This window comes from Protopterus annectens, chromosome 14.part0, assembly GCF_019279795.1.
Source record: "Protopterus annectens isolate FY-2018-M chromosome 14.part0, PAN1.0, whole genome shotgun sequence".
NCBI classification, from domain to species: Eukaryota; Metazoa; Chordata; order Ceratodontiformes; family Protopteridae; genus Protopterus; species Protopterus annectens.
This window is the reverse complement of record NC_056748.1, coordinates 411,743,126-411,770,485: the sequence shown is the minus strand read 5'-3', so window position 1 is coordinate 411,770,485 and position 27,360 is coordinate 411,743,126. Positions and strand designations below refer to the sequence as shown.

Here is a 27,360-nt window from a genome sequence, read left to right as displayed (position 1 = left end):
GACTGAAAGACAGCAGTGTCTGCATGTAAAATCAGTGCAGTGACAGGAGCTTTAGGAAGAAAGAAGCCAGTGTGATGTAATTTTTTACATACAAGCCCTGCATTATGGGATACATAGAGGCAGACTAAACAATCAGAATTACATCATGATGCTAGACCCCATGTGGTCAGACTAAGAAATTACATATAAAATATTTAAAAAACCTATAAATAGTCCCAGAGTGGTGTTAAAATGGGGTGGGAGGCTGGCACGATGGTTAAGGTGTTTACCTAAGAGATGCAAGGTGCAGGGTTTGATTCTCACATGGGGTAATTGGCTAGGCTTAAAATGGCCCACAAGAGCGGTTAGCCTAGTACTAATCTATGAACCTATGAACCTATGAAAATGTAGGAAACACCAAACCATGATGAAATAAACAAGTTTTTTGAGTCTGTGGGTGTGGTTCTTCTTTAACTAGTTCACTTACCCAGTTAACAACAACAAACAAAATATTTTTGCTCTGTTTGAATGAGGAAATAATGAAACTTTTTGAAAGGAAAACAAATCATAATTTGATGCAGTTTTGACTTGATCTTTGCATTTCTTAATTGATTTCTTCTTTTTTTTTCTTTATGTATAGGTTCATTTTCAACAAAATTTTAAATTTTACATGGAGAAGGATTTTGACCAGAATGATAATGTTGCTAAGCATCAGATATTCAACAGAGTATATTCTCATTTAAAATTATTCCCATTATACATTCTTTTTAATGCTTTTAGATGTCCTATTATACGATCAAATCTTGATCGAACTTGAAAGCACGAAATGGCAAAATACCAAAATGGCATATAAGCAAATTCTTTCCCTGGGAAAGAAATCACTTGACCGCCTTCATTATTTTGCTGTTTCTGTTACTGTAGTGCGATCACAGTGTTGGCATATTTAAGTAGGGGGGAGTGGGGGGCAAAGCCCCCCATCTTGGGGGGGTGGGGGCAAAGCCCCCCACTTTATGTAATGTTTTAAAGTTTTTTTTTTCTTTTTTGGAACAGCAATTTTTTTCCTGGGAAAAACAATAGCTGTTCTAAGTGTTCGGGATTGTAAACTTTCACTTACATGGGGTCAATAAATCAGCATTTGCTTTTTTAAGCATTTACTGATTTAATATAGACCCTGCTTTTAGTTTATTTCCTTTTTTACTGTTCTAATTATAAATGCTTATACAAATAAAATAATACACTGATATTCCATTTTCCAGAAAAATCATAAAAATACCAACATTTGGACTGGTTGAATGTTATAAAAATCTTATATTTTTTTGTGAAATTTGCTATTATTTGTCAGAGCACTGTTCACCATCATTTGTATTTCTTATTACTTTTTTCTTGCAAAATAATCTATTTTACAAAAAGCTCAAATTAAAATCAGTTCTTATTTTTATCCCTTCTTATTTCTCTCTCTTATGTATATATATATATATATATAATATATGTGTATGTGTGCGCGTGTGTATATATATATATATATATATATATATATATATATATATATATATATATAGATATTTAGATAGATAACTAAAGCAAAATATAGAAGGACTTCCACCAAAATGCAGTGTTGTGGAAAAAACAAATGATAACCAAGACCACCATTGCCAACACAGCCAGGTTACTTCTGTATGAAATGTGCAAACCAGAACAAATTCCAGTGAGCCAAAAAAATATGATTCCAGTGAGCCATAACATATGATAAAACAAGAAACTGCTCTTTAATAAAAAAATGCTCATAACAGAGCTGAAATAAAATGAGAAAGTGGGATAAGCACTTTTGGATTCACAGTAATCCTTCTTCAGATCCATATAAAGCAAATAAAATATGTAAACAAATATATAAAACATTTGGCCAATCAACATTCAGAAATGGACCAATGCCTTCTTGAGAGAGTTATATTCAAAGGAACAGTCTGACAAATAAGAGGCATCTTTTTAGCCTCCTCCCATTTAGGGCTGGCTAAAGTGGGCAGTTCATATTAAGCATGGGAAATCTATATACCTGTAGCTTCCCATCCATGACATCTCCACTAATACAGCTTTGTTTTCAATATCACCTCCCATGTTGTTCTTTTTTATGATGTCCATTGCTCAAAAATGAAAAAAATGTCCTGCATTTTCAAGACTATGCTTCATCAAAGGGTTCTTCAGATCCACTAATCTGATGTCACTTGTATGCTTAGAGATTCATTCCTTAATTTTTCCCACATAAAAACAATTACACAAGTCGCATGTAGCCAGATTGTACCACTAGGAATGTGGTCTATCACCACAAAAATCAATGGTATATTTCTTTCCTTGTATCGGCTGTATAAAGTCTTTTTCCATAGCAATAAATAATTCATATCTATCAAGCTATATATACCTATGTGTGTGTGTGTGTGTGTGTGTGTGTGTGTGTGTGTGTGTGTGTGTGTGTGTGCATGTGTAAAAGAGAGAGAGCGAAAACTAAAATTTTATAACGGAACCACACGATCACTATAACTTACTTTTAACAATCAGAAGCATAATTTCTTGAATTTCAGGTTATGAAAAGAAAATTTCAGTCTTTGATAATAAATCAGAGCCCTTAGATATAGGCATGAATGTAACACTCTCTGCATACAGACAACAGTAGTAGAGGCATCAAAAATATAAGTATCATACATTACCCTTAAAGTGAGTAGATTGCTTGGAATTTTCTTAAATGGAATAGACTTCTCTGAATGGCAAATTTTGTCCAGTTTTCCACTGAGTATTGTTGTGTAGCCTAGTCCAGTATTTGTACTTTCATCAGAGACAAAGCATCGACTAGGATTTCGTTTTCTAACAGGTATTACTCCACAGGATTTTGCAGATGAGCCAGATGTTCTCGATACCCCTGTGGAACATAAACAGCACTGCATTAGCTGCATAGAGGTTGGTGGCCAGATGAATATTTCCTAGAAGTATCTGGAGAACAGAATTATGCATTTATTGTGTTTATTTCATTAACAGTGATTAATCACTTCTATTCATGCCATTCCTGTATAGTAAAAAATAACCATTAAAAAAGACATTTGTAAAACTATGGATATTTAATAGTATAATATCCAAGCTAAACATTGCCTTTTTGCATCTCTAGATCTTGTCAGACCAATGATGTCATTCCCATCTCCCTAAAATCCATCAAAAAGTTATCCTGTAATAATTAAAGTACTAAGTCACCTTTGATTGAACCAGCATGGTTTTAAAAAATATTGCACCAGCATGCTCTTTCCTCAATCACCAATAATAATCAGTGTTATGAAAATGGTGCAATCTGCATAGATATGACAAATACATCTGTCAACATCTGCCAATACAGACTAATACAAATGCAGCTGTACTTTGCATGAGATGATACTTGCAGAAAATGTTTCAAAAAGTTCCAAAATGGCTGTGCTATATCAGTAACTTATCTACTAAGCATTGTGTCACCAAAACTTCAGTAGTATGTTAGGGGTAAGTTATAATCCATATATTTTTTTTTTTTTGCTTTTTCATTAATGAAATTTTCAAAATTATAACTACAAATTACATTTTCCTCTATGTGGATTGATTAGAAATATAGTCCTCTAACCAAATTTATTATATATTAATGACAAACAAAACCTAAACACCCCGCACAGGATTTTTTCAGCCTCTGAACTACAATCTTCTGAAAAAAAAATGTATGCTTCTCCATACATACAAAAGGTTAACTTCAACAGACACAGTTACATTAATTCCTTCCACCATATGTAATTCCAATGGCTTTATCCTCAAATATACATATACCGACATTTGGACAGGACCCACAATATCATTCCATTTGAACACATATAACCAGCATCCAGAATTACAAGCACTATTGAATACGCATTACTTACTACAATATCTACTTTTCACAGACCTTAAGAAATTACCTGTAATAAGTAATTTAACTCCTGTCTTACTCTGCTCAATGCTTTGACTGAACCATTCAGAAAAAACAAAGAAAGGCTTCAGCATGCCTACATAGGGACCATTAATAAATTAGTTTTACTTCTAAAACTGAATACTGTTGTTTCACTCTCACAAAAGCAAATGTGTTCTTGATCCATCTCCAAGCTCACATCAAAATATTAACATTAATGTTCTAGGTTCATAGGTTGGTACTAGGCTATAAGCCTTAGGGCCTATACAAGCCTAGCCATAACAATTTCCTGGATATTTCTTCCGACAATATTTACTTCCCTTCTAGCTTTATAAGCAAAGGCAGTGCCCATCCCTTACACATTCCTTAACTCCACAAAACTGTAGTTAGGCAACTGTGCAAACCAACAATCTTACAATCTGCAATCAGCAGGCCAACACATCAATTAATTATTTCATATAAAACCTTGTCCATAGTAGTAGGCCCTAATCTTTGGAACTCACCATCAGCAGCAGCAGTCTGACACTATGATGACTTTAATATATTTCAAAAGTGCCCTTATGAATTAGCTATTTAACCAAATGAAATTTACAGATGAAAGAACAATGAATAGTTAACTGCTCATAGCAAATGCTTGCTTTACTAACAATGTGCCATGGTCATTACTGCTCTAATCCTTGAATCTAATCAGGCTTTACTAAGTACACTAAAATACTAGACAAATAACCCCTATTCTATATGATTTTAGTAATCATAGCAAAAGCAAGTTTCCCTTAACAGGAGCCATTGATATGTATGTACTGTGAATGGAATCTAAAAATTTACTATATGTAATACCTACCTCATATACTGAACTTTTTACTGTACTCATTTTTGTAGTTTCTTTGTAGTAAAATCTTTATGCAAAATGATGGCATTTAATATTATTTTCAAGTAAGTGCTACTTTTATACACTTGCAAGCTGTTCTTTCTGTAACAACGTTGCGATAAAAATAAAGTAAACGCGTGAAGTAAAATGGTTAGATGCGAGCAGAGCTCTCTTTGGTGGATAGGCTGTGATTAATGCTCCAAAAGAAGGAATACACAAACGTAAATAGCTGTAATTAAATGTTGTACAAAATAAAATACCAGATCCACTACAAGTCAACAAAACTTGTTGATTGCAAATTGGATGGGTCAAACTCTTTGAACAATGTACTCACAGTAACTGTAGGAGATTTCAAATTACATTATTATTAGTAGTGGTATTATTTAAATAGTTTTTGCAAGGGGCAAACATCTTCAGCTGCTATTTTGTGGGGACTTCTAAGGGTCACATCAGTTATATATGCTATTTCCATGTCAAGAATGCACAAGGAAAAAATGCTCCCACCAAGCAGTCATATAATGTAAAACAATACTGGTAAATGCATGTCCAGAAAATGTGATTCCTGAAGTTACATTTCATCAAAAGGTAGGACTCATATAAGTAGAAAAGCTGCATAAAATGGTAAATAGGGTGACTATCAAGGTGAAGCAAACAATCTCGCAATTGTTTTAACATAACTATTTATTTATTTTATTTATTTTTATTTTACATTTGTTGACCGGGATAGTCCGACTGGATGCATGTCCATTTTCAGCGGAGGCCCGGGGAGAAAAGCTCCAAGGGTAAGCAGATACAGCATTACATAATACCAGCATTACATATTACAAACAGATTATTTACAGAGATTACATAAGTAAGCAAGTTAAACAAGTTCCACAGGTTAAAGTTAGTCCTGAGCACAAGTCAGGATTAAATTAAATTACACAGTAAACTGGTTAACAGATTTTTACACATTTGAGTTAGCCAGGCTTGATACATTGACATAGCCAGTTAAGTGACAAATGTTGTTTGAGTCTAGTTTTAAATTGACCTAAGGTGGAAAGTAAGGTAATATCAGCTGGAAGTGAGTTCCAGGATCTACTTACAGAGTTTGCAAAGAGACAATCACTGGCTGTGTTATTAATTTTGCTAGTCTGAATTAGTAGTTTGTTAGAGGATCGAAGTGGTCTAGGATTGTTATAGGGGGTGATAAATTTTTTAAGTGCAGGAGTATTGTCCGGATTATAGAGGATTTTATAGGCCATAATCAGTTGGTTATACTGGATTAGGCTAGGTAGTTCAAGCCAACCAAGCTGATTTAGATTGATGCAATGATGTGTCCTAAAAGGCAGCCCAGTGGCAAACCTGGCAATGTGGTTGTAGCAAATTGAGAGTTTGTTAAGGACAGTCTTGTTCAAATTTGAGAGTAGAGGGGATGCATGCAGAAGGGTTGAAAGAAGGTGAGAGCGAGCTATGGCAATTTTAGCTGGAGGGGTTAGGAAGGCTTTTATTCTGTAAAGTGACCCTAGTTTTTTATTGATGGTTTTGATAGTTTGGTTAACATGTAGGTCAAATTTGAGATTATTGTCTATGATGACACCTAATAGTTTTGTAGATGGGTCAGGGGAGATTATTGTGCCATCATTTGATTTTATGGTAAAGGTGAAAGTGGTAGACCTATGTGTTGGTGAAAATAACAGCATTTTAGTTTTTTGGGGATTTAGGATCAGAAGATGTTCAGAAAGCCAGTTTTCTATTGTATTAAAGGTGGTCTGGGTAGCTGACCATAACTCTACTGGAGATGTGGCTGAGCAAATCAGAGTAGAGTCATCAGCATATTGGATACAGCTGACTTTTGGGATGACAGTATAAAGGTCGTTAATGAAGATGGAGAACAGCAAGGGCCCTAGTATAGAGCCTTGTGGTACTCCGAGGGTGTTAGGTAGAAGGTTAGAGAGTTTGTTCTGCCAGAGGACAGCCTGCTGTCGACAATTCAGGTAGGACTGAAACCATTGAAGGGCTCCAGTATCTAGACAGAATGTTTGCAGGGTGTGGATTAAAAGTTGGTGATCAACCATATCGAATGCCTTGGAAAGATCCAAAAAGAGGGCTGAGGATGTATAATTATTGTTGCGATTATGGTTTATGGTGTTAGTAAAGGCTAGGAGGGCTGAAGTAGTGCTGTGATGAGGACGGAAGCCATGCTGAGTGTCTGCCATAAGGCGATTTTGGATTAGGTGGTGCATGAATTGTCTATGAATACATTTTTCCATAATCTTTGCAAGTGGAGAGAGTATAGCTATTGGCCTATAATTGGAGAATTCAGTAGAGCTGCCTCCTTTGTGAAGTGGAATTACATAGGATATTTTCCAGATGGTGGGAATTTTAGCTTCTACTATGGTTCGATTGATTAGTATTGAGACGGGGTAAGCAATAGCATCAGATGATTTTTGTAGGTACTCGGCAGGGAGTTGATCAGCAGAAAGTGTAGTGGGTTTTAATTTTTTGATCAAGGTGCGGATAAGTGAAGTGGTGACTGGTTGGAAGCTGAGCAAGTAGGTTTCTAGGGGTGCTACGTTCAGGACCAGGGGAGCTAGGAGGTAGTTGGCTAGCTAGGGCTTGAATTGTCTCAGTAAAGAATTGGTTAAAACTATCAGAAACATCTTCAGGGTTTTATCAATAGTAGCAGCAGGGATTGGGGTTGAAGTTTGTCCAGGATGTAGTAGATTATTTAAACGTGCCCAAAACTTCTGAGGGTTATTTTGATTTACTGTCTGTAAATTACAGTAGTATTGTTTTTTGTCTTGTAAAATTGACTTTTTGGTTTCGTTCCTGGATTGCCTGTATTTAATGTGATCTTGAGGGTCTTTAGAAGAACGCCATAAAGCCCATGCTTTGTTTCTAAGGGTAATTTTGAGTTTAGACTCTATAGAAAGCCATGGTGCAGTTTTTGCCTTGGTTCTCTTTCAACGAACAGGTGCATGCAAATCAAGGATCTCAAGGAATTTGTTGTTAAAGTATGCTACTGCTTCCTCTAAGGGGAGGTGTTTTAGAATAAACCAATTACATGAGTTTAGTTCTTGTTGGAATTTGGCAGGGTCAAAGTTTTTATTGTTTCTAACCTTTCTGAGTAAGGGTTGTTGGGAATTAATGGTTTTGTGCTTTATTACATATGTGAGAAGGTGATCGCTTAGGCCATTAAGGTGGGTACCAGAGGTGTACAGTTGGGGGTGACTGTTTATGAGTACCCAGTCAAGTATACTTTCTTTTTGGTTGGGTTTACCTATCCTGGTAGGGGTGGATATGATTTGTGTAAATGCATGCAGGTTAATATGTGTGGTTGGGGATTCTAAGGAACAGGTGCCCCAGTCTATGTTAAAGTCTCCAAGTAGTAGGGTTTCTTGGGGGTAGTGACATGATAACCAGTGCAGGATATCTTCAAATGTAGATATATTGTTACCTGGGGGAATGTACATACAGATGATATTAATGCATTTATTTTTATTAAGTTGCAATTTGGTGGCAAGAATCTCAGAGTTATTAATCTGAGAAGGTTGTATTACATCTATGGTGACATTCAACTCAGATTTATAGAGTACAGCTACCCCACCCCCCTTCCTCAAAGCACGATCCAGCCTGTGTAGGTTGTACCCAGGTGGTAACACTTCATTGTCTTTAGTGTTAGGTTTTAACCAGGTTTCAGATAAACAGAGAATCTCAGGGGAGTGGACATCCAGAAGTGCATGCAATTCATGTACCTTGTTATTAATGCTTCTAATATTGAGATGACAGACTAGGAGAGAGTTAGTTGGCCTATAAATTGTAGGTTTGTAGCTTAGATTACAAGTAGAGGGGGTATGTGTATCTGAAGTGAGTGGGCCAGGGTTGGGGTGAATATCACCACCAAGTATTAGGTTGAGTCTATTCTTGGTGATGAACTTCAGGAATTTGTTTATTAGTTTGTGGTAGTGTTTGGATCTAGAGCTAATGTGCCTGGGGTTGAGATGTTGATAGACTGAACAAGATGTTGGATAGGATCTGGTACTGTAAGTATGGTTGAAGGTGAAAGGATTTACAGCTGGGGTGATAGTATGGCCTTTTGGGACCTGAAATCCCGTAAGAAACTGGTTTTCATACAAGGTAAGGAGGTATGGTGTGAACAAGAGGGGTGTGAACAAGAGGGGTAGTAAAGAGGAGTATATCATTATATGTGATAACTAACTAATAACACATACAAAAGCAAGAGAAAAGTATTTTTGTAATGAAAACAGAAGGCAACATTTTCATACAGGTGTATATAAGGCAGTGTGGGAAATAGATATTGAGTCTTTGGAGGGAATCTTTCAGGTTTAGAAGAGATTGTGGACTACCAAACATTTCAGAACCAAACAGAGTTATCCTGGACAGCACATCCAATGGAAAAGTGATGAACAACATGCACAATAAGAATTTGTTAAAAGACAATGAGTACAAGCAAATAACAAAATATAAGAAAGGAAAAATTAAGTCTGAGAGGGGTTCAGATGAAAGGGGATTTGGGAAATATGTCTAAAATAGCATGTAGATAGGAGAAAGAACAGCGAGTAATGGCAGGCAGTGAAGAAAGAAAAATAAGGTATATGGTTTAAAATCAGGTTACACCACAAAGATCACTGCAGATGGCTTAACAGTGTTAATACTGTCCAGTCTTAAATTCTGCTTTGCTAACAATGAATTCTTGCATTATGCAAGACAGTAAGGCAGGATGGAGAGTCCCTTATGTGATTTTTTTAGTTTATAGATAGCAGAGGATGGTATGACTAGTTCTTCTAGGAAAAATTCAGGTTAAGAAGATGCAGAGTACAGGCAAAGATCATTCCAAAGGACATGTTACAAAAGTTGAGTTCTGCCTGGAATATCTTAGAGCTGTAAATGGATCAGGATAAGCAATGGTGTGTCTTATGTCAATGCCCAAATGCAAAACTGTCCATTTTGAGGTGTGCTTTCTGCACATTTGGAAGTCAGAGTGGTGCAGCTATTATTCATGCATCAGACTTTAAACCAGAAGACTGTATGTTCTATATCAAGCTGGGGACCAAAATTTATATCTGGAAAATAAATACTGGACTCCAAGTATAGGTAAGGTGGCTACTTTACTGGACACTAATAGAGCACTTGGCCATGGACATTTGTCCAAAACCTTTCAGCTGCTTGTGAAGTGAGTGTGAGAAATGCATAGTAAAAAAGTGGTCAGTTTTTGGAGTAGATGAAATCTAAAGAAAAACCCTCAAGACAGATATAAAATTTTACATATTGTAACTAAACCTTGTGGTTATAAAGTATACAGGGGAGAGCATTTATTTCTACTGGAATGGGTTCATGGTATGACATAAGTTTTGGGACTAAAACAAGTTTAAATAAAAATGTCACATAATTATTATAAATCTATACTGTATTGTAGCTGATGTTACATAAAGACTGATAATTATTTTGAGGGACATTAACCACAGAACAAAGACAAGTGATAACAGTGCACTTAAATATATTAGGCTTTCATTCAGGGATAGATAGTTTTATAAAAAAAATGATGTTAACATACAAACTGATGTTCCCCTTCATTACAATTTACCAAATACTGTTTAGTCTACCACATACATAGCTGAACAGTCAAGATCTATATCTCATTTATTCTAAAAACTGTTTTCATAAGCTTGCTGTCTTTTGTAGAATACCATCAACAAATAACATTTTCAGTATCAGCCTTATATAAAGAACTATCAAGAGTTTAGATAGTTCTGCAATTATTAGCCAATCTCTTTGATTTCAGAGTATGGATTGAAAATAAGGATTTTACAGATAATGTTAATACTATTCATGCCTCCCATATCTGCTGGGACACTTTATGCTAATTCTTACCAATCAGGCTCAAATGATGAGCAATTAATAGAGTGAAGAAGTAAAACAAAGTTGTTTCCATGATGGTATACTTTGAGCAAAATGTAACATACAGATAGGATTAAATATGTATGCAATAAGGCAAAAGGGGGTGTGCACTGACCAACTATTACTACATGCCAAGGGGTGTTGTAATGCATAAGCCCAAAGTGATGAATGTAAGGAAGAAAAAAATCTATACGTGTCTTATTGCACTTACAAAAATGAATATTTGTGTATTTTTGCAGTTTAAATTTCATGTCATAGTGTATGCATGGTAAGTATATATTTTGCTGTATATTTTAATGTGAAATAGTTCCTCTGCCCATTTTAACTAATTGATAGTTGTACGGAGATATAACTTTTTAATTGTATTGAATTTTGGTCTGACATTTTCAGGATAGTCATTTAAGGAACTCATCTGCCAGACTGATTATTTTATTTTATTTACATTTGTTTGCCAGGGTAGAACACTGATCTCCATGGACCTTTTTCAGACTCATCCTGGCAAGGCTTTCTGGTTAATTGACTTGCTCAGAGTCACACAGTTAGGCAATGGAAGCTGAGGGAATTAAACCATGGTCAACAGGAATCAGCCAGATCCTCTATCTAATGCTTTAGCTGCCAGAATACAAATGCATAGTAATTTGGCTGTGTGTTATTACACATTCCAGATTGTAGACAGTTTCTAATAACACAATACCTCAACTTGGTTTTTTTGGTTGAATGAGTCCAGATGAGGAGAATAACATATCAGTAACTTAGTGCTTTATAAACATGTATGCTTGTTTACAAGTAACAAAATCTCAAAATTATTCACCAGAATAATCATTTTGGTGGCAACTCCAACAAATGAAAAATGTATATATGCAGCCATTATGCTCCCCCATCATTATTTTTATTTTTAAGTTGATTTATCTGACAATGTTTTGGCCACATGCTAAAATACTCACAAGGAGAATAATTTTGGTGGCATATCGAATAAATGAAGAATACACATCTGCAAATATTATGTTCCCACCCCTACAATCATTTTCATTTTTAGTTGATTTATTTGAAAATATTCTGTCAATATCTAATCAACTCCAAGAAATGAAAAATATGTATTTGTAATCAATATCCACTCCCCCATTTTCATTTTAAGTCAATTCAGCTGAGATACACTGGTTGAATACTAGAAATATTTACAAGGGTAATGATTTTGGTAGCATGGTAGCAAATCCCATCACTTTTTAAAGTCAGTTTAGCTGACAGTATCCTTGCTACCTTTATTTAACTGGGTTTCTGCAATATTTATGTGTGCTTTGTGTCTATTTTAATATGTTTTTGTATTCATGTAATTCTTAAGCAAGTTTTCAGTTTTGCTCAGGATATTATTTTATTATTTCTGCTCAGGTAAGGTACTTTAATCTTTTCTTTTGTTACTGTAAAGTGTTTTTAATTCATGCAACACTACTGATTCATGTTTTTGTTTACTTTATTATGTCTTTGCAGATGTAGTTACATATTTGAGCAGGGGTATGATCTACTGACATTTTTTATGCTTTTGGAGTGTTTCCATGCTTGACATTTTTTCCCTGCAAAGCAGATTTTATGGGGATGACAGACTTTGAATCCTGTGGAGAAGTAGGAATCAGTGAATGAATGTCAGGTCCAGGTGACCTACAATATAGAACAGATTTGCTGCACAGATAACTATTACTCTGATTAGTCAGTTTTCCTTGACCATTTCATAATTACAAAAAGTTTATGCATACACTTAGAACTAGGACTCAGCAAATCATTGATATTAAGTCACAACGAGCTTTTGACAACTTGTACATGGGTTGTAGTCATTGCCTTTAAAGGGATATCACCATCAAGCTAGAAGAACTAAAATGGTAGCTGTGTTGGCACATGACATTAAAACCCTGACTCTGACCATTTTGACCTGTAGCTCAGGTGTTTGTTAGAGCTAGCTGCTTTACTCTTTTCAGCAGGAGGGAAGGGAGATCTGTGCAGAGGCACATGCCCCATGTACAAATACTAATGGAAACCGGAGATCAGATGAAGGAGCTGTCAGTGAGGTGGTGGGGCCATGGCTATGGAGCATGCAGAGGCATGGATGTCTATCATGAAGCCCATTGCACACCACCACCACCATAACACCATAGGAATGTGTGTGGGAAAACAAAAGTCAAAGATAGAAAATCCTGATTTTTACTCTGTGAGTGATGACTTGTGCAACCGATTCTTATTCACTGGGATGTTGAGGACCAGTAAATGATGGAAGTCTCAATGGATGGTAGGCCATAGGCAAAAAAATATAACATTATAAAGTCAAATTAAAGGGATGATTTATATCCACATACAAATGCTACAGATACTCATACTGTTTTCAGTAATGAAGTATTTTCTAACTTGCTAAATCGGTTTATATACTGCAGGACGCAGACTTATAAAGGTCCTCTTCTAGATATTTTTTCTGTCAGACAAGCTTTAATCTTATTTTTCAGAACTGTGGGGACAAGCTGTCTAAAACAATATCATACTTTGACCTCCAGAGGCAGTAATTAATAACACAAAACTAATAAAATGAAAGGTCCAGATGGAATTTCATTATAAAAAATACAAGTTACATCCAAAAGCACATTTTGCCTGTTTGCAAGAAGCTTATAATGTACTTTTAATTGAGGGAGCTTGACCTTATTCTCAAAAACCCGGATTTATATAGGTAATGTTTAAACCACAGAACTATCCTTTGCAGTGTACTCCTCTTACAGGCTTACTTACTCAGCTAATATCATTTACAAGATGTTTACATCAACTTTGTCTAAACAGCTTAATCCTTCCTTCCTTCTGTTAATATATAACAAAAATAAAAATTATGATCAGTAAAGCTCCTCACAAAACGCATTATCTTTCTATTGAACATTTTTTTTTTAATAATGGAGCTTTTCTTACCCTGGAGTGCCTTTCAGAAACACAATTTACAGGATTATGGTAACATTTTCAATAAGTCAGACAAAAGTTATGGAGAGATGTTTGTGACTATTTAAACAGCTATTATAATTTAATACAAGTATTCTAAAACACATCTTTGAGAAACAATATTCACTGCCTTGGATTCTGTTGGGGAGAGCAAGACAATATATTACCAAGCCTTGGAAGCTACATCTTATCCTGGTTTTGAAGAATGTTTTTCATTGATAAGAAGCAGTAATTTACAAGAAGTGGTTTCTTTATGGATGAGACAATTATCATTGCAATGATTTGATATTCTGGCCTAAATTGGTCATGCTGATGACAGATATTTGATATATATGGTGAATAACCTGATCTTTCTATAGCTAGTGACACTGTATATCATTACATACTTTCCTTATGTTTCAGTGGCTCTTCCAACAGTGAGTCACACTTCACTGATTTTTTTTTTTAAACTGAGTAGCATAACCTAAAAAAGCATAAACAACAGAAAAAGTCTTTCTTGCAAGATGGAAGCTACCTGTAACACCATGTGGGAGATTTCATCTTTACCTAGTACCTCTTACTTGCATATACCACCATTATGATCACACTACCAGTGAGGAAAATTTTAAAAAAAACTGTAGTGCATCTCGGGCTCACTCTATACAATTCACTACTTTTTTTAACAAAATCAAAGAAAAAACATTCAACTGAGATTGCTTCATCAGACTGTCATTACACCTCATTGTACCCCATTCAAAAAGCTCTGCATTCTGTCCAAATGGGAATTAAATGTCAAGTTTTATCCAATACAGATGGTTTAACCCCATGTAAACTATGACCATATTATATCTGTTTTAGATTCTTCTGAGACAGTCAACAATGTCCCTTGTTTATGTTCCCAGAAATCAGGTTATAATAATTTGATTTTTTTACAAAAAAACGTTTGTCATGTCTTTGTTTTACCTGTGCAGCATGTGCCTGCTTTACCAATCAGATGTGTTTGCTTTCAGTGAAGCATGTGTTGTTTTATGAGAGTCACATGTCTATTTTACAAATTTTTGAATGAAAAATCACGTTTATCATTGAGAAAGACTCATTTTTGTATGCACCTGACAAGTTTTGAAACTTAGGAAAGCTCACCCCACCCCCAAACACACACATGCCCAAAGTTCTGTGTGTTTTTGACTCTATGTAATGTTCCATTTAAATGACTCAGTAACCATCCTGTAGCTGGCTTAGTGTACAGGATTTAGTCTGCAAGTTTTCAAACTAGTTGAGGTTCCCAAGGTTCAGATATCAGCGGCGCTACTTTATCAAAATTCTGTTATGAGTGATTTATCCACCAGCGGCTAAAACAGCAATGACTCTTACTGAGTTTTATATTTAAAAAATGTCAGTGGCTATGTCGACTCGTTCTAGAATTAGAAAAATTCAGTTTCTGTACTTCCAGTTGAAAATAAGTTACAGCATACAGAAGTTACTAGAAATTAAACAGTCAACATCTACATATTGCTGGATTGATGCCTTAAAGTCTGCAGATTATCTGGGGCCTACTACTCTCACAGAGTAACAACAGCTGAGTATTTTAACTGTACACACTCTAATATGCCTGAATCTGGTAGAAGAAAGTTCTGGAACATGGTGGACAAAGAAAAAGAGAAAAACATGTCAAAGAACAAGGAAAAGAGGATGCAGAGCAGACACTGCTGTTAAATGTTAAGGGAAAGCAAACCCTTACAGGCCTGCAATACTAACAATACTGCTGGCTAATGTGAGATCACAGGAGAGCAAAATTGACTACTTTAGACTGGAACTCTGCAATAAAAACAAGGTGAGAAATACTTCTTTATTTTTGTTTACTGAGACATGACTGCATGGCAAGAGAAATGACAGTGCAGTAAACTTAGAAAGTCTCATGCTGTTTCATGCAGACAGAAACCAAACTGTGTGTGAAAATGCCAGAGAAGGAGGAGTCTGTAAACAAATGAGGGTGCAGTAACTGTGAAATCTTACTATCATGTTGCTGTGAGAACTTTTAGAGTTTCTGTCCATCAGATGTAGAACATTTTACTTGCCCAGGGAGCTAAATGGGGTCAGTATAACAGTGATATATATCCCACCCAGTGCTAATACTACCGAGGCTCTAAATAAACTATGCAATTATATTGGTGAGCCACAGAGCAAAAATACTGACTTTGTGCACATGGTAGCAGGGGACTTTAATAAGGCAAATCTGAAAGAAGTACTTTCACACTAAAATCAGTATATGGCTGTTCCCACTAGGGGTGATAATATCCTGGACAAGGTATATACAAACATAAAGAAAGCCTACAAAGCAGTGCAACTCCCACAAATGGGAAACTCTGACCATTATACCATCTTGCTATCACCAGTCTACAAACTGACATTGATTAGAGAGAATCCCACAAAGAAACAAATCAGGGTCTGGCAAAGGGAGCTGTGGAGGATCTCCAAAGACTGCTTTGAAAGAACAAACTGGGATATGTTCAAGGAGGCAGCCATAGTGAAACGGTATTTGAACATAGATGAATACACAGAGGTTGTGATGTCATACATTTCAAACTGCATTGATGAAGTAACAAGCACCAAGACTATGACTATCAGAACTAACCAGAAGCCATGGCTCACCTCAAGGTATATGAGCTTCTGAAGGTGAGAAATGCAGCTTACAGGGCTAAGGACAAAGCAGCCCTAAGGGAAGCAAGAGGCAATCTGAGGAGATGTACAAAAGAGGCAATGAAGGAGTATAGTAGAAGGGTGCAGAGCCACTGTGATGACAAGAGGGATGCAAGGAGATTATGGCAAGGCATACAGGAGATCACTGACTACAAAATCAGGTCAGCACAGTGTGAGGACAGCATCAAACTCTTGGACAGTTTGAATACCTCCTTTGGAAGATTTGAGGAGAGAAACAACAGGTTGGCACTAAAGCTACCCACTGATGAGAAGGATGGTGTGCTCAAACTCAGTACAGAAGAGATGAGAAGAGAGCTAAGGAAGGTAAATCCCAGGAAGGCTGCTGGCCCAGAGAACATACTGGGAAAGATGTTAAAAGGCTGTGCTGATCAACTGTGCACAATACTCATGGAGATATTTAACACCATTATCGCCATGTCGAAAGCACACTCATGCTGCAAGGAAACAATCATCATTCCATTGCCTAAGCAAACCTCCTCCTACTCCAGCCTTAATGACTACAGACCACTCACTCTGAAATCCACTGTTATGAAATATTTCAAGTGGCTGATCAAAAAACATTTGTCATCAGGCCTACCTTCCAATTTTGACCTTCTGTAGTTTGCATACAGAGCCAACAGATCCACGGCTGATGCCATATCATTAGTGCTACACAGCTGTCTTGAACATCTAGAGGGCAATGACAACTATATGGGGATGCTGTTCACAGATTTTAGCTCTGCATTTAACATAGTAGTACCAATGCAACTGATAGAAAAACTGTCATATATATGAGTCAGTAAACATCTCTGTAGCTGTATCCTGGATTGAGAGACCACAGAGAGTGAGCTCGGGTAAGAACACATCAAAGTGTATCAAGATTAATACTGGGGTTCCACAGGAATGTGTTTCCAGGTCACTGTTATTCACCATCCTGACCCACGACTGCTATGCAAAGCAAAAGTCCAATCATATCGTCAAGTTTGCTGATGATACCACAGTCATGGGGCTCATCACAACGGAGGATGAAAGAGCATACAGAGAGGAGGTGGCATCACTGATCAGTTGCTGTGAGGGTAACAACCTTGACCTGAATGAAAGCAGGACCAAAAAGATTATAATCAACTTCAGGAAAAAGAAAACAAACCATCCAATGCTCATGATCAATGGTGATAGTGTATGAAATTCCATATCAGAGGATCTCTTGAGGTCGAGAAACACTGGCCAGTTGGTCAAGAAAGTACACCAATGCCTCCATTCTTGAGAAGGCTACGGAATGCTAAGCTCCCACCTCATTTCCTGTCCACCTTCTATAGAGGTGCTATTGAGAGTATTTTCACCAGCAACTTCACAGTGTGGTATGGAAGTTGTACAGCTACAGAAAGGAAAGCACTACAGAGACTGGTGAGGGTTGCAGAGAAGGTAACAGGTACCAGTGTTCCATTGTTAAAACAACTTTACTCTGCAAGAAGCATCAGAAGGGTCACCGAAATAATACAAGACATCACACATCCAGTGCATGGATTGTTTAAGCATCTGGCATTGGGTAGAAGATTTTGCAGCATCTGCTGCAGGACTACTAGATTCAACAACAGTTTCTATCCAACAGTGGTCAAACGCCTGAACTCAGGCATAAGTCCCAGAGAACTGGGCATTCACTAAGTCAGTTCTTTCAATTTTTCAAAATACCTATAGTCTGTTACCACACAAATTTCAAGTAAGTGCAATATTTATTTAAATTACCCCTATCAAGTGCTATATTAGAAAGACAACTTAGGCAATGTGCATTCTGTAACGTCTTTTATTTAAATGGGGTAGTTATAACTGGCAGTTATAACATAGGGGAGGGTATACTTATTCTGTATACAAGTGTTGGAATTTTTCTGCTGTTTTGTATGGGTACTGGAAGTAGGATTGTTTATGTTTGTTGTGTTTATTCTTTTACTTGTATGTGTTGTGTTGTTTTACTTTATGTTTGTAATCTCAAGAAGGAGCTGAGGCACACAATTTCATTTAGGCTGCACATGTCTGGTCCTAAATGACAATAAAGCTTACTTTGAATCTTTGAATCTTGAATCTTTGAAAATTGTGGTATTTAATGATTCAGCATGCAAGGAGGAATGAGATTGTTAACAGCAATCCTTGCAGAGTCTTTGGAAATTAACTGGTTAGACAATGATGTATGCATTCAAATCAAAAGTACATAAAAAGAATAAAGAGCAGTTTCTTGCAATACATCCCAATGACTTTCTTTGCAGTAACCAGTGGGATTTTCATTCATATTGGGTAAAACGACTGTGTGTTTTAGTCAGTAAATAAGTGTGAATTTAACTTTGCTAGATCTGTTTTGATGAAATTACTCAACAAAGATTAGTAGACATTTGCACCCTGTTGAACTGGAACTCACAATCTCTGACCTAGTGAAAGACTGCACTGCTAAAAACATTTTGCAAAGAAGCTCAATGAATGTTACATCATACAGAAGTTACTAGAAATTAAACAGTCAACATCATGTAACCATATTAGATTACAAAAAAAAATCCATTTGTGTAGATTATTTGCAAACTATACAATACTATGACACAGTGGGATAATCTACATCTGCAAAGCAATATAATGGTAGCTAGCCTGACTACAGGACCTAAATAATACAGTACTATGTCAAATATTCCAGTATACACCCTATTCATTGCCCTTATTATACAATTACTGCCACAGAAGTCTTTCAAACTTTCTGAAAAAAAAATGGACTGCACAATAAAAGCATTTTCTTATGTATTTTCTCAGATAAACTGCTCTACTTTCTTCAGTTAAGTCTTTAAGAATAATCAGTACATTTACCATATTTATTCCACTAATTTCATAGATCTAAATTTCATTCCTGATTTCCATCAGCTTACTTGATAAGGAGTCCATGGCTTATGTAAGAGAATTATATTGATTTATAAAGGAATTTGGGTTTGTTCAATTTGTTATCTCTGCCACTCACAGAAGAAGAGAAAAGCCCAGGTGGGTGTGATGACCAATGATTTGGTGGTGGAACAAGTCACATTGTTAGATCACAGTCTGATTCACTTTGTAGTTGAGTTTACCATGGGGGCAGCACTAGAACATGATCTGGTGGTTTGCAGGAGTCTGAATGACATCACCAAAGACAAAATAATTCATGTTTTACACTGGCAACTTTAGAACTTTAATTATGATGATATACACAAGGTGATCATAGCCTCTAATAAGACTCTGGATGCTTCTGTTGATCTTCTGGTCATATTTCAGGTGTGACTTCTTCACCCACCTCATGCTACATGAACCATGGTACAATTCCGACCTCTGTGGACTGAGAAGGAAGGGATGAAGGTTAGAATGTTGATTGTACCTTAGCGAGCACCTGTTTGAGGAAAGGCTTCTGCTGGACCACCATTTAAAGTGCATCTGGTGGAGATCTGCTGGAAGAGGTATTTGTACTTGTTTTGTGAAACAGCTGAATTGGTAAATAAAATGGCAACACTTTTTTGTGCAGTGAGCAGGTTTAGTACCCTGGCTTATATTACCACCCAGAAGTCTGTTTCACGTGAGGAATGTAAATCAATTTTTGTTTACTTGATTACCAATCTTGGCTTCAGTGGGTTGAGTGTTGGGCCAAGTGCGTTGTCAAAGGTATTGTCTAGTGTAGTAGTGAGGTAACACCTGGGATATAGGTGTTTTTTTCCTCTGGCTTTCAAAATGTAATCTACATATTTTGGGATGGTCCTTTGCCATACCTGTGTTGTAACATCATACCTGGAGATGTTTTCTAACAGATCATTTTGTCCTCAAGCAAGGAATTCATCTTTCCATTAAATTAAAGATGGCCTTGGCTAATACAATCTTTAAACCGCAAACAATCTGGATTACAATAGCTCTATCTCAAATCTTCTATTTAATCATAATATTCTTCATAAGGTTGTGTATGCGGAAAAGTATTTATTTGAGTTTAAATAACATCCATGATATTTTCCAGTGTGCTTTCAGCAAGGACATTCTTTCCATGCTCTTGAGTGATCTACTGAAAATGAGCGATCAATGCTGTTGTTTGACCTAGTAGTTAACCATGCGACCCATGTGGACCACTACAAATGTTACTGTGGCATCACAATGTCATCCATGAATGGTTTTCTTCCCACTTATCCAGAAATCCATTCATGGGTGGTTTTGGGATTAGTTCTGCTTTTACTCAGTGTTTGACCTATGTGGAGCTGTAGGGTATGAAGATAGGCCTACTGCTGCTTGTCATTTACCCATTTCCATCAAAGACACTTTTTCCATTGAGAGTTTTGTAAATGTATTCTTACAATAACAAGATGCAGCTGTATTTTGAATCTATGTCAGCACTAAAAAAAATTGGCTGCTTACTTGGAATGCATCCAAATCTGTTTGGTCAATAAACTGAAGTATTACCAGGATGGTCACCATATTAATATACACTGCTATTCAAAGTTGCAGGTTGCAGTATGGCCTGCTATGGTCATCAGCATTTGTGACAACCTAGAAATCATGTTGAAAATGCAGAATTTATGGATGATTGTGATGACTACCTTATCCTTAAGAACTACAAGTCAAATCAAACTGCTGTTCCTCCATAGAGAGAGAGAGACTCTTATAATTCCAGAATGAGTATCGGCACCTAATATTTTAATACAAGTAAAATCCAGCACGAGTAAACAAATAAAACAATAAAATCACAGTATAGCAGCAAAAAGTCTTTGTCTTCTTACCAACAGAAGTATAAGCGCTTTCAGCAATGCCTTCTTCAGATCCTGTTGGTTAGCAAAACACACCCATTTCTTACTGAATAACTGATCCAGTCAAATCACTTTCTTAGATTCCTGCCTCTTAACACTGACTTTAAAAGAACCACACCATTAAGTCCAGGGTTCCGATCTGCCTGCAAGTCTGCACTCCATTTGGTTTCTGCTATTTCAACTTTGTTCACTGCATCACCTCCTCTAGTATTAATAAGGATCTTTTCCATGGATAAAAAGAAGAATTTATGTCAAGGATGTTCCTGTATGTGATGTGCTAATGCATTTGTTTGTACGGCCAGCCTAATGTCACTATAATGACATAATATTCTTTCTTTAAACTGCCTATTGTTTTTTCATATGTAGAATGCTGTGCGGCTATCACATCTAACTAAATCCACAATATTCTTCGCATTGCAATCCACGTAGGCCCTCAGTTTGTATTCACAGCCATTTATTAGATGTTTAAAATCATTATTGCTGTCTATATAGGGGCATGCCTTGCATCTTTTACAGGGAAAGGTGCCAAATCTGGAGATACAACTGTGAACACCAGATGCTTCTTTCTGGCACAAGAGTCTCTTCAAATTTGGTTTATTCTTAAAGGTAAACCTTGGGGTTTCTCTTACTATGGATCCAACACCTGTCATCAAAATCTTCCAGTTGTCCTTAACAATCTGGCATACTGCTGAAATGTTATTGCTATAAGTCAGCAAACATCTCACACCATTTCTCTCATTCCGTATTGCATCACTGGAGTCTGGCGTCAGCCCTTATCCTTAAGAACTAGGTGTCTACAGCTGTCCCTGTCCTCCTATTTTCACATGAGGAATATTACCTTTATTAAAAAACTTATTCATCATATTCCACCTGTGGACCTTCCTGAAGTAGTGTAATACTTCTTCTAGGCTAGAGCTGCTGTATCTAGAACTTGACCATCTCTAGGTTCTGCAAAACATTACAGTTCCATACTTATGGGTTATCCCAGTACCACCATATCACAATGATTCAGCACACTTTATACTGGTTTATATTTTTGATTACGTATCATATAACGTGGTTTTTCTAGTTCGTCTAGCCCTTCACAACCTGGTTTCCTTTAATCATAACAAGCATCTGGTCTCATACTGATCCATATTTGACCTATACTAGTCTAGCTTAGGTCTATTGGAGACAACATCAGATCTGTCATTCTGCAGGAGTGCCCTCTGTTGTAAGGCAAAAAAACATGCTCCATATGCAATATGATGCGAAAGCAGGAGCCTACCCAAAGATGGCTTACACGCAAGTTAAGCACTATGAGTTTAACGAAGTATTCATCCATTTCAGGCTAAGCATTGTAGGCATTGCACCATGCCTGCTGGCTAATGTGTAGAGGACTGCAGGAGCATTGAAAATATATTCTGGCCCCTTGCAGAGTAATTGCTACTATTTCTGGATTTCTGCTTTTCTGCCTTGTGGCCTCAGCCAGGAGGGAGAAGGAGAGACACAAATATGTCTACTGGGTATGATAATCAATAGTACCAGAGGGATGGGATTCAAAAGACCCCAAAATGGGAAATTACAATTTCACATATTAACATTTGTCAATATTCATAGCAGCATGCATATGCTTATGTTGCTAACATCTGACTATGTCTGATCTTGTTTGATAAAGACATCTCCAAAGTGGCATCACTGAGGTGGTTCAACTGAAAAAAAAAAGAGTAAAGATCAGTGTCTTCTTGGCAGTCTTTCCCTCTCCTCTGACTTTGTGAAACTTCATGGGATACTGTCTTTCTGTAAAAAATGACAAATTAGTAGTTCTGTGCAATATTTTGTATATCGCTATGCTCTATACAGCTCTAGTTATAACATGTTGTGCTCTTTAAGTTGACAAAACAAAACCTTTCATAAATATTGTTTACTTAGTTCTTAAGGAACAACTCCAACAAAAAAACAAAACAAAAAAATGTTTTTAAGCATATCACTGCATTTTTATTTTCTATGTCATACTGATGTTTCTACAACACTCTAATACTGAGTGTTATTTTAGTTATATGCCAAAAAAGTATTGACAGATTTAATTATGCCGGCATGATTTTACAGCCAAGCTTCTATTGTCACATAATGTAGTCCATGATCCCATTATATGACACAGACAGGTCTTTGGTTTCTTATGTCTCCACTGAATGATAGTGGTAGAACTCTGCTTTTTCAGAATACCTGTAAGAGTCAATATAACCTTCTAGTAAGCTCACTTCTGCATTTTATTACCAACACGCTAGTAAACAGGCTTGCTCACACTTTCTAAATGTCATCTAGATAGAACTTATAAATGAACTAGTTTTTATTAAACCTTTTTAATTCACAGTAGTTTGAGTAATCCTTTATGACTGTAAGTTTAGTTTGAAAACATATGGATACCAACATTACCATACATTCAGTTATTATTGATAGACTTATGTAAATCTGAAAACAATGATCCTAATTGCTTTTAAGGCTATAGATATTAGATATAGCTCTCCATCCTCTCAGTGATTTCCAGATTGAGTCATGTGAAGTGATGATGCCAGTATGGCTCAATCATTATATTTTTCTCCTGTTATTCTGCACTTGACCTCATTTAATAAGTTGCACCAACTACTAATCATCAAATATGTATCCAAATATATACAGATATTGATATATACATCTATATCTATCTATCTATCTATCTATCTATCTATCTATCTATCTATCTATCTATCTATCTATCTGTCTGTCTGTCTGTCTATCTATCTATCTATCTATCTACCTATCTATCTATCTATATCTATCTATCTATCTATCTATCTATCTATCTATCTATCTGTCTGTCTGTCTATCTATCTATCTATCTATCTATCTATCTATCTATCTATCTACCTATCTATCTATCTATCTATATCTATCTATCTATCTATCTATCTATCTATCTATCTATCTATCTATCTATCTATCTATCTATCTATATATTTTGGTGGAAGTGCAGATTGATCCCAGGGAGAATATATATCTGTACATCAGTAAAACCCAGCTACAAAACCCAAATCAGGTGCTGCCTGAACAGTGGTAGGGTTATGGATTTTTTTTTCTTAGTAACGTGATATGCAAGGTTGGGCTTAGGGATAGGTGTAATGTTAGGGTAAGCCCAGAATGATTAAGGTGGTGCAGGGGGATGGAAAACCCTGTCCCTAACAGAACCACTGCAAAGCAAGAAAGAACACAGAGTGCACACAGCCTCAGTTATGCACAGCACTGAATATATCCCTTTACTCTAATTCTAACCTGCAAACCTTTGCATATACACACACCAACTGCTATAACCCAATCTTTGCACATCTACATAACCACCACTTTTTCATCCGACCATTCATTCCTCTGTACACTCCTACTTTCCTATACTATGTAAAACTTTATTTCAACCAGATTTGATTCACACAAATAAGCCTTCACTTATTTGACCATTCTCCCTTTTTACCACGCACAAAAATGTTACAAGCAAATGAGTATTCTGTCTCAATCTTCTGAGTTACAACCATATATAAGAATGTGTGTGTGTGTGTGTGTGTGTGCATGTGTGTGTGTGTGTGTGTGTGTGTGTATATATATATATATATATATATATATATAATTGATTTACTGCTGTGAACCAGAACCTAGCCGGTAGTCTAACAGGGTACTGACCACTTGCCCTACAGGCGATAAGATTCAAGACCCTCTCATAAGATAGTCACTGCACCTAAACGGGAGGCACAGTTAAGCTGTATCCACCAGCAGGACAACAAGTGTTAAGAAACCAATAAGGTACTGACCACTTGCCCTACAGGCGATAAGATTCAAGACCCTCTCATAAGATAGTCACTGCACCTAAACGGGAGGCACAGTTAAGCTGTATCCACCAGCAGGACAACAAGTGTTAAGAAACCAATAAGGTTAATAACTCTGTAAAAGTTATACACTGAACAAAGTCTAACTAAAACTGTAAAGACTAGCGTACTGGGTTCAGTGCACGGCAGTAAACTACCCCTCCAAACTACAAATTATTAATATTCCCAGAATTAGTTCTTACAAACAGTATACCTTAGTGAGTGTATATCACTGGAGGCACAAGTTACCTTAATTTCAGCTTTTCTCAGGTGCCTTAGTCTGGAGCTGAATAATTACAACTCCTCCCCTGACTTCTGACGCATGCGAGGTTATTTATCCTCCATGCTTGCACCATATTTGATTTACTGCTGTGAACCAGAACCTAGCCGGTAGTCTAACAGGGTATGTGATTTCAGCATTTAATTCTAAGCATATCTCTGTAAATATCTCTTAGTATTCTATTTGATTTGTGCAGTCTGTCTACCTTAACATGGTAGCGCTAGATACGCTTTAATAGTTAAGCAATTTATAGCGTTTATTACTGTAAATAGCCGTAGATACGCTTTGATTGTTAAGCAGTTTATAGTGTTTATTACTGTAAATAGCCGTAGTCAAAACTTGGCGACTAAGCTACGACTCCATAGCTGTTACGCTGATGTAATTTGACCATTTCAGCATGGTCGCCCTAGTTGAATTGTGATAAAATGCTAATCTTACTTTCAGATGCACGCTCAGCTTGTGAGCACTACTGTTCTGTGCGAGGTGATTTACCAGTTTGATGAATACTATACTGATATATTGCATCTGCTAAATGGCGTTTGCTAAATGCTACACTAGTTTGTTGATTACTTTCATGATAACTAGCGTCTGATACGTGCACGAGTTCATAAACGAACTACTACTGAGTACTGAACCAAACGCAGATTTGTTTGATGGAAAAGGGTTACTTTTTTCCCCAAAACTAAGGAATTTCACTTTGGATTGTAACTGTAATGGTATTTAGCGAGGGTTATTACTACTTCCCTGTATTGTTTAACTTTAGCGACTATTTTACGGAGTTGCAGTCAGCTTATCCAAGGAACTATTTTTAATATATGTACTCCAACTAAACTAGAAGCAATATACAATTAGTTACTAGTGTAATTTCCAGTCTGTGCATTAACCTTACAGTTGTCGTGCTAAATCTACAGAACATGGTTATTAGGGAAGAAGACTCCTAACCATTGCATTGTATTATGTTGTATCTCCTTTAGGTACTGACCACTTGCCCTACAGGCGATAAGATTCAAGACCCTCTCATAAGATAGTCACTGCACCTAAACGGGAGGCACAGTTAAGCTGTATCCACCAGCAGGACAACAAGTGTTAAGAAACCAATAAGGTTAATAACTCTGTATAAGTTATACACTGAACAAAGTCTAACTAAAACTGTAAAGACTAGCGTACTGGGTTCAGTGCACGGCAGTAAACTACCCCTCCAAACTACAAATTATTAATATTCCCAGAATTAGTTCTTACAAACAGTATACCTTAGTGAGTGTATATCAATGGAGGCACAAGTTACCTTAATTTCAGCTTTTCTCAGGTGCCTTAGTCTGGAGCTGAATAATTACAACTCCTCCCCTGACTTCTGACGCATGCGAGGTTATTTATCCTCCATGCTTGCACCGCCATATTTGATTTACTGCTGTGAACCAGAACCTAGCCGGTAGTCTAATAGGGTATGTGATTTCAGCATTTAATTCTAAGCATATCTCTGTAAATATCTCTTAGTATTCTATTTGATTTGTGCAGTCTGTCTACCTTAACATGGTAGCGCTAGATACGCTTTAATAGTTAAGCAATTTATAGCGTTTATTACTGTAAATAGCCGTAGATACGCTTTGATTGTTAAGCAGTTTATAGTGTTTATTACTGTAAATAGCCGTGGTCAAAACTTGGCGACTAAGCTACGACTCCATAGCTGTTACGCTGATGTAATTCGACCATTTCAGCATGGTCGCCCTAGTTGAATTGTGATAAAACGCTAATCTTACTTTCAGATGCACGCTCAGCTTGTGAGCACTACTGTTCTGTGCGAGGTGATTTACCAGTTTGATGAATACTATACTGATATATGGCATCTGCTAAATGGCGTTTGCTAAATGCTACACTAGTTTGTTGATTACTTTCATGATAACTAGCGTCTGATACGTGCACGAGTTCATAAATGAACTACTACTGAGTACTGAACCAAACGCAGATTTGTTTTATGGAAAAGGGTTACTTTTTTCCCCAAAACTAAGGAATGTCACTTTGGATTGTAACTGTAATGGTTTTTAGCGAGGGTTATTACTACTTCCCTGTATTGTTTAACTTTAGCGACTATTTTACGGAGTTGC

At 36.6% G+C, this 27,360-nt stretch overlaps 1 protein-coding gene across 1 annotated transcript in view; it reads right to left on the bottom strand.

Moving 5' to 3' along the window:
* Positions 1 to 27,360, bottom strand: part of CCHR14.PART0H10orf90 (chromosome chr14.part0 C10orf90 homolog) — a 1,196,109-nt gene that overhangs the window by 685,022 nt on the left and 483,727 nt on the right. Inside the window, exon 3 of the mRNA XM_044056179.1 lies at positions 2,679 to 2,887. Coding sequence (XP_043912114.1) covers positions 2,679 to 2,887 — 209 coding nt within the window. The remainder of the gene's footprint in view (positions 1 to 2,678; positions 2,888 to 27,360) is intronic.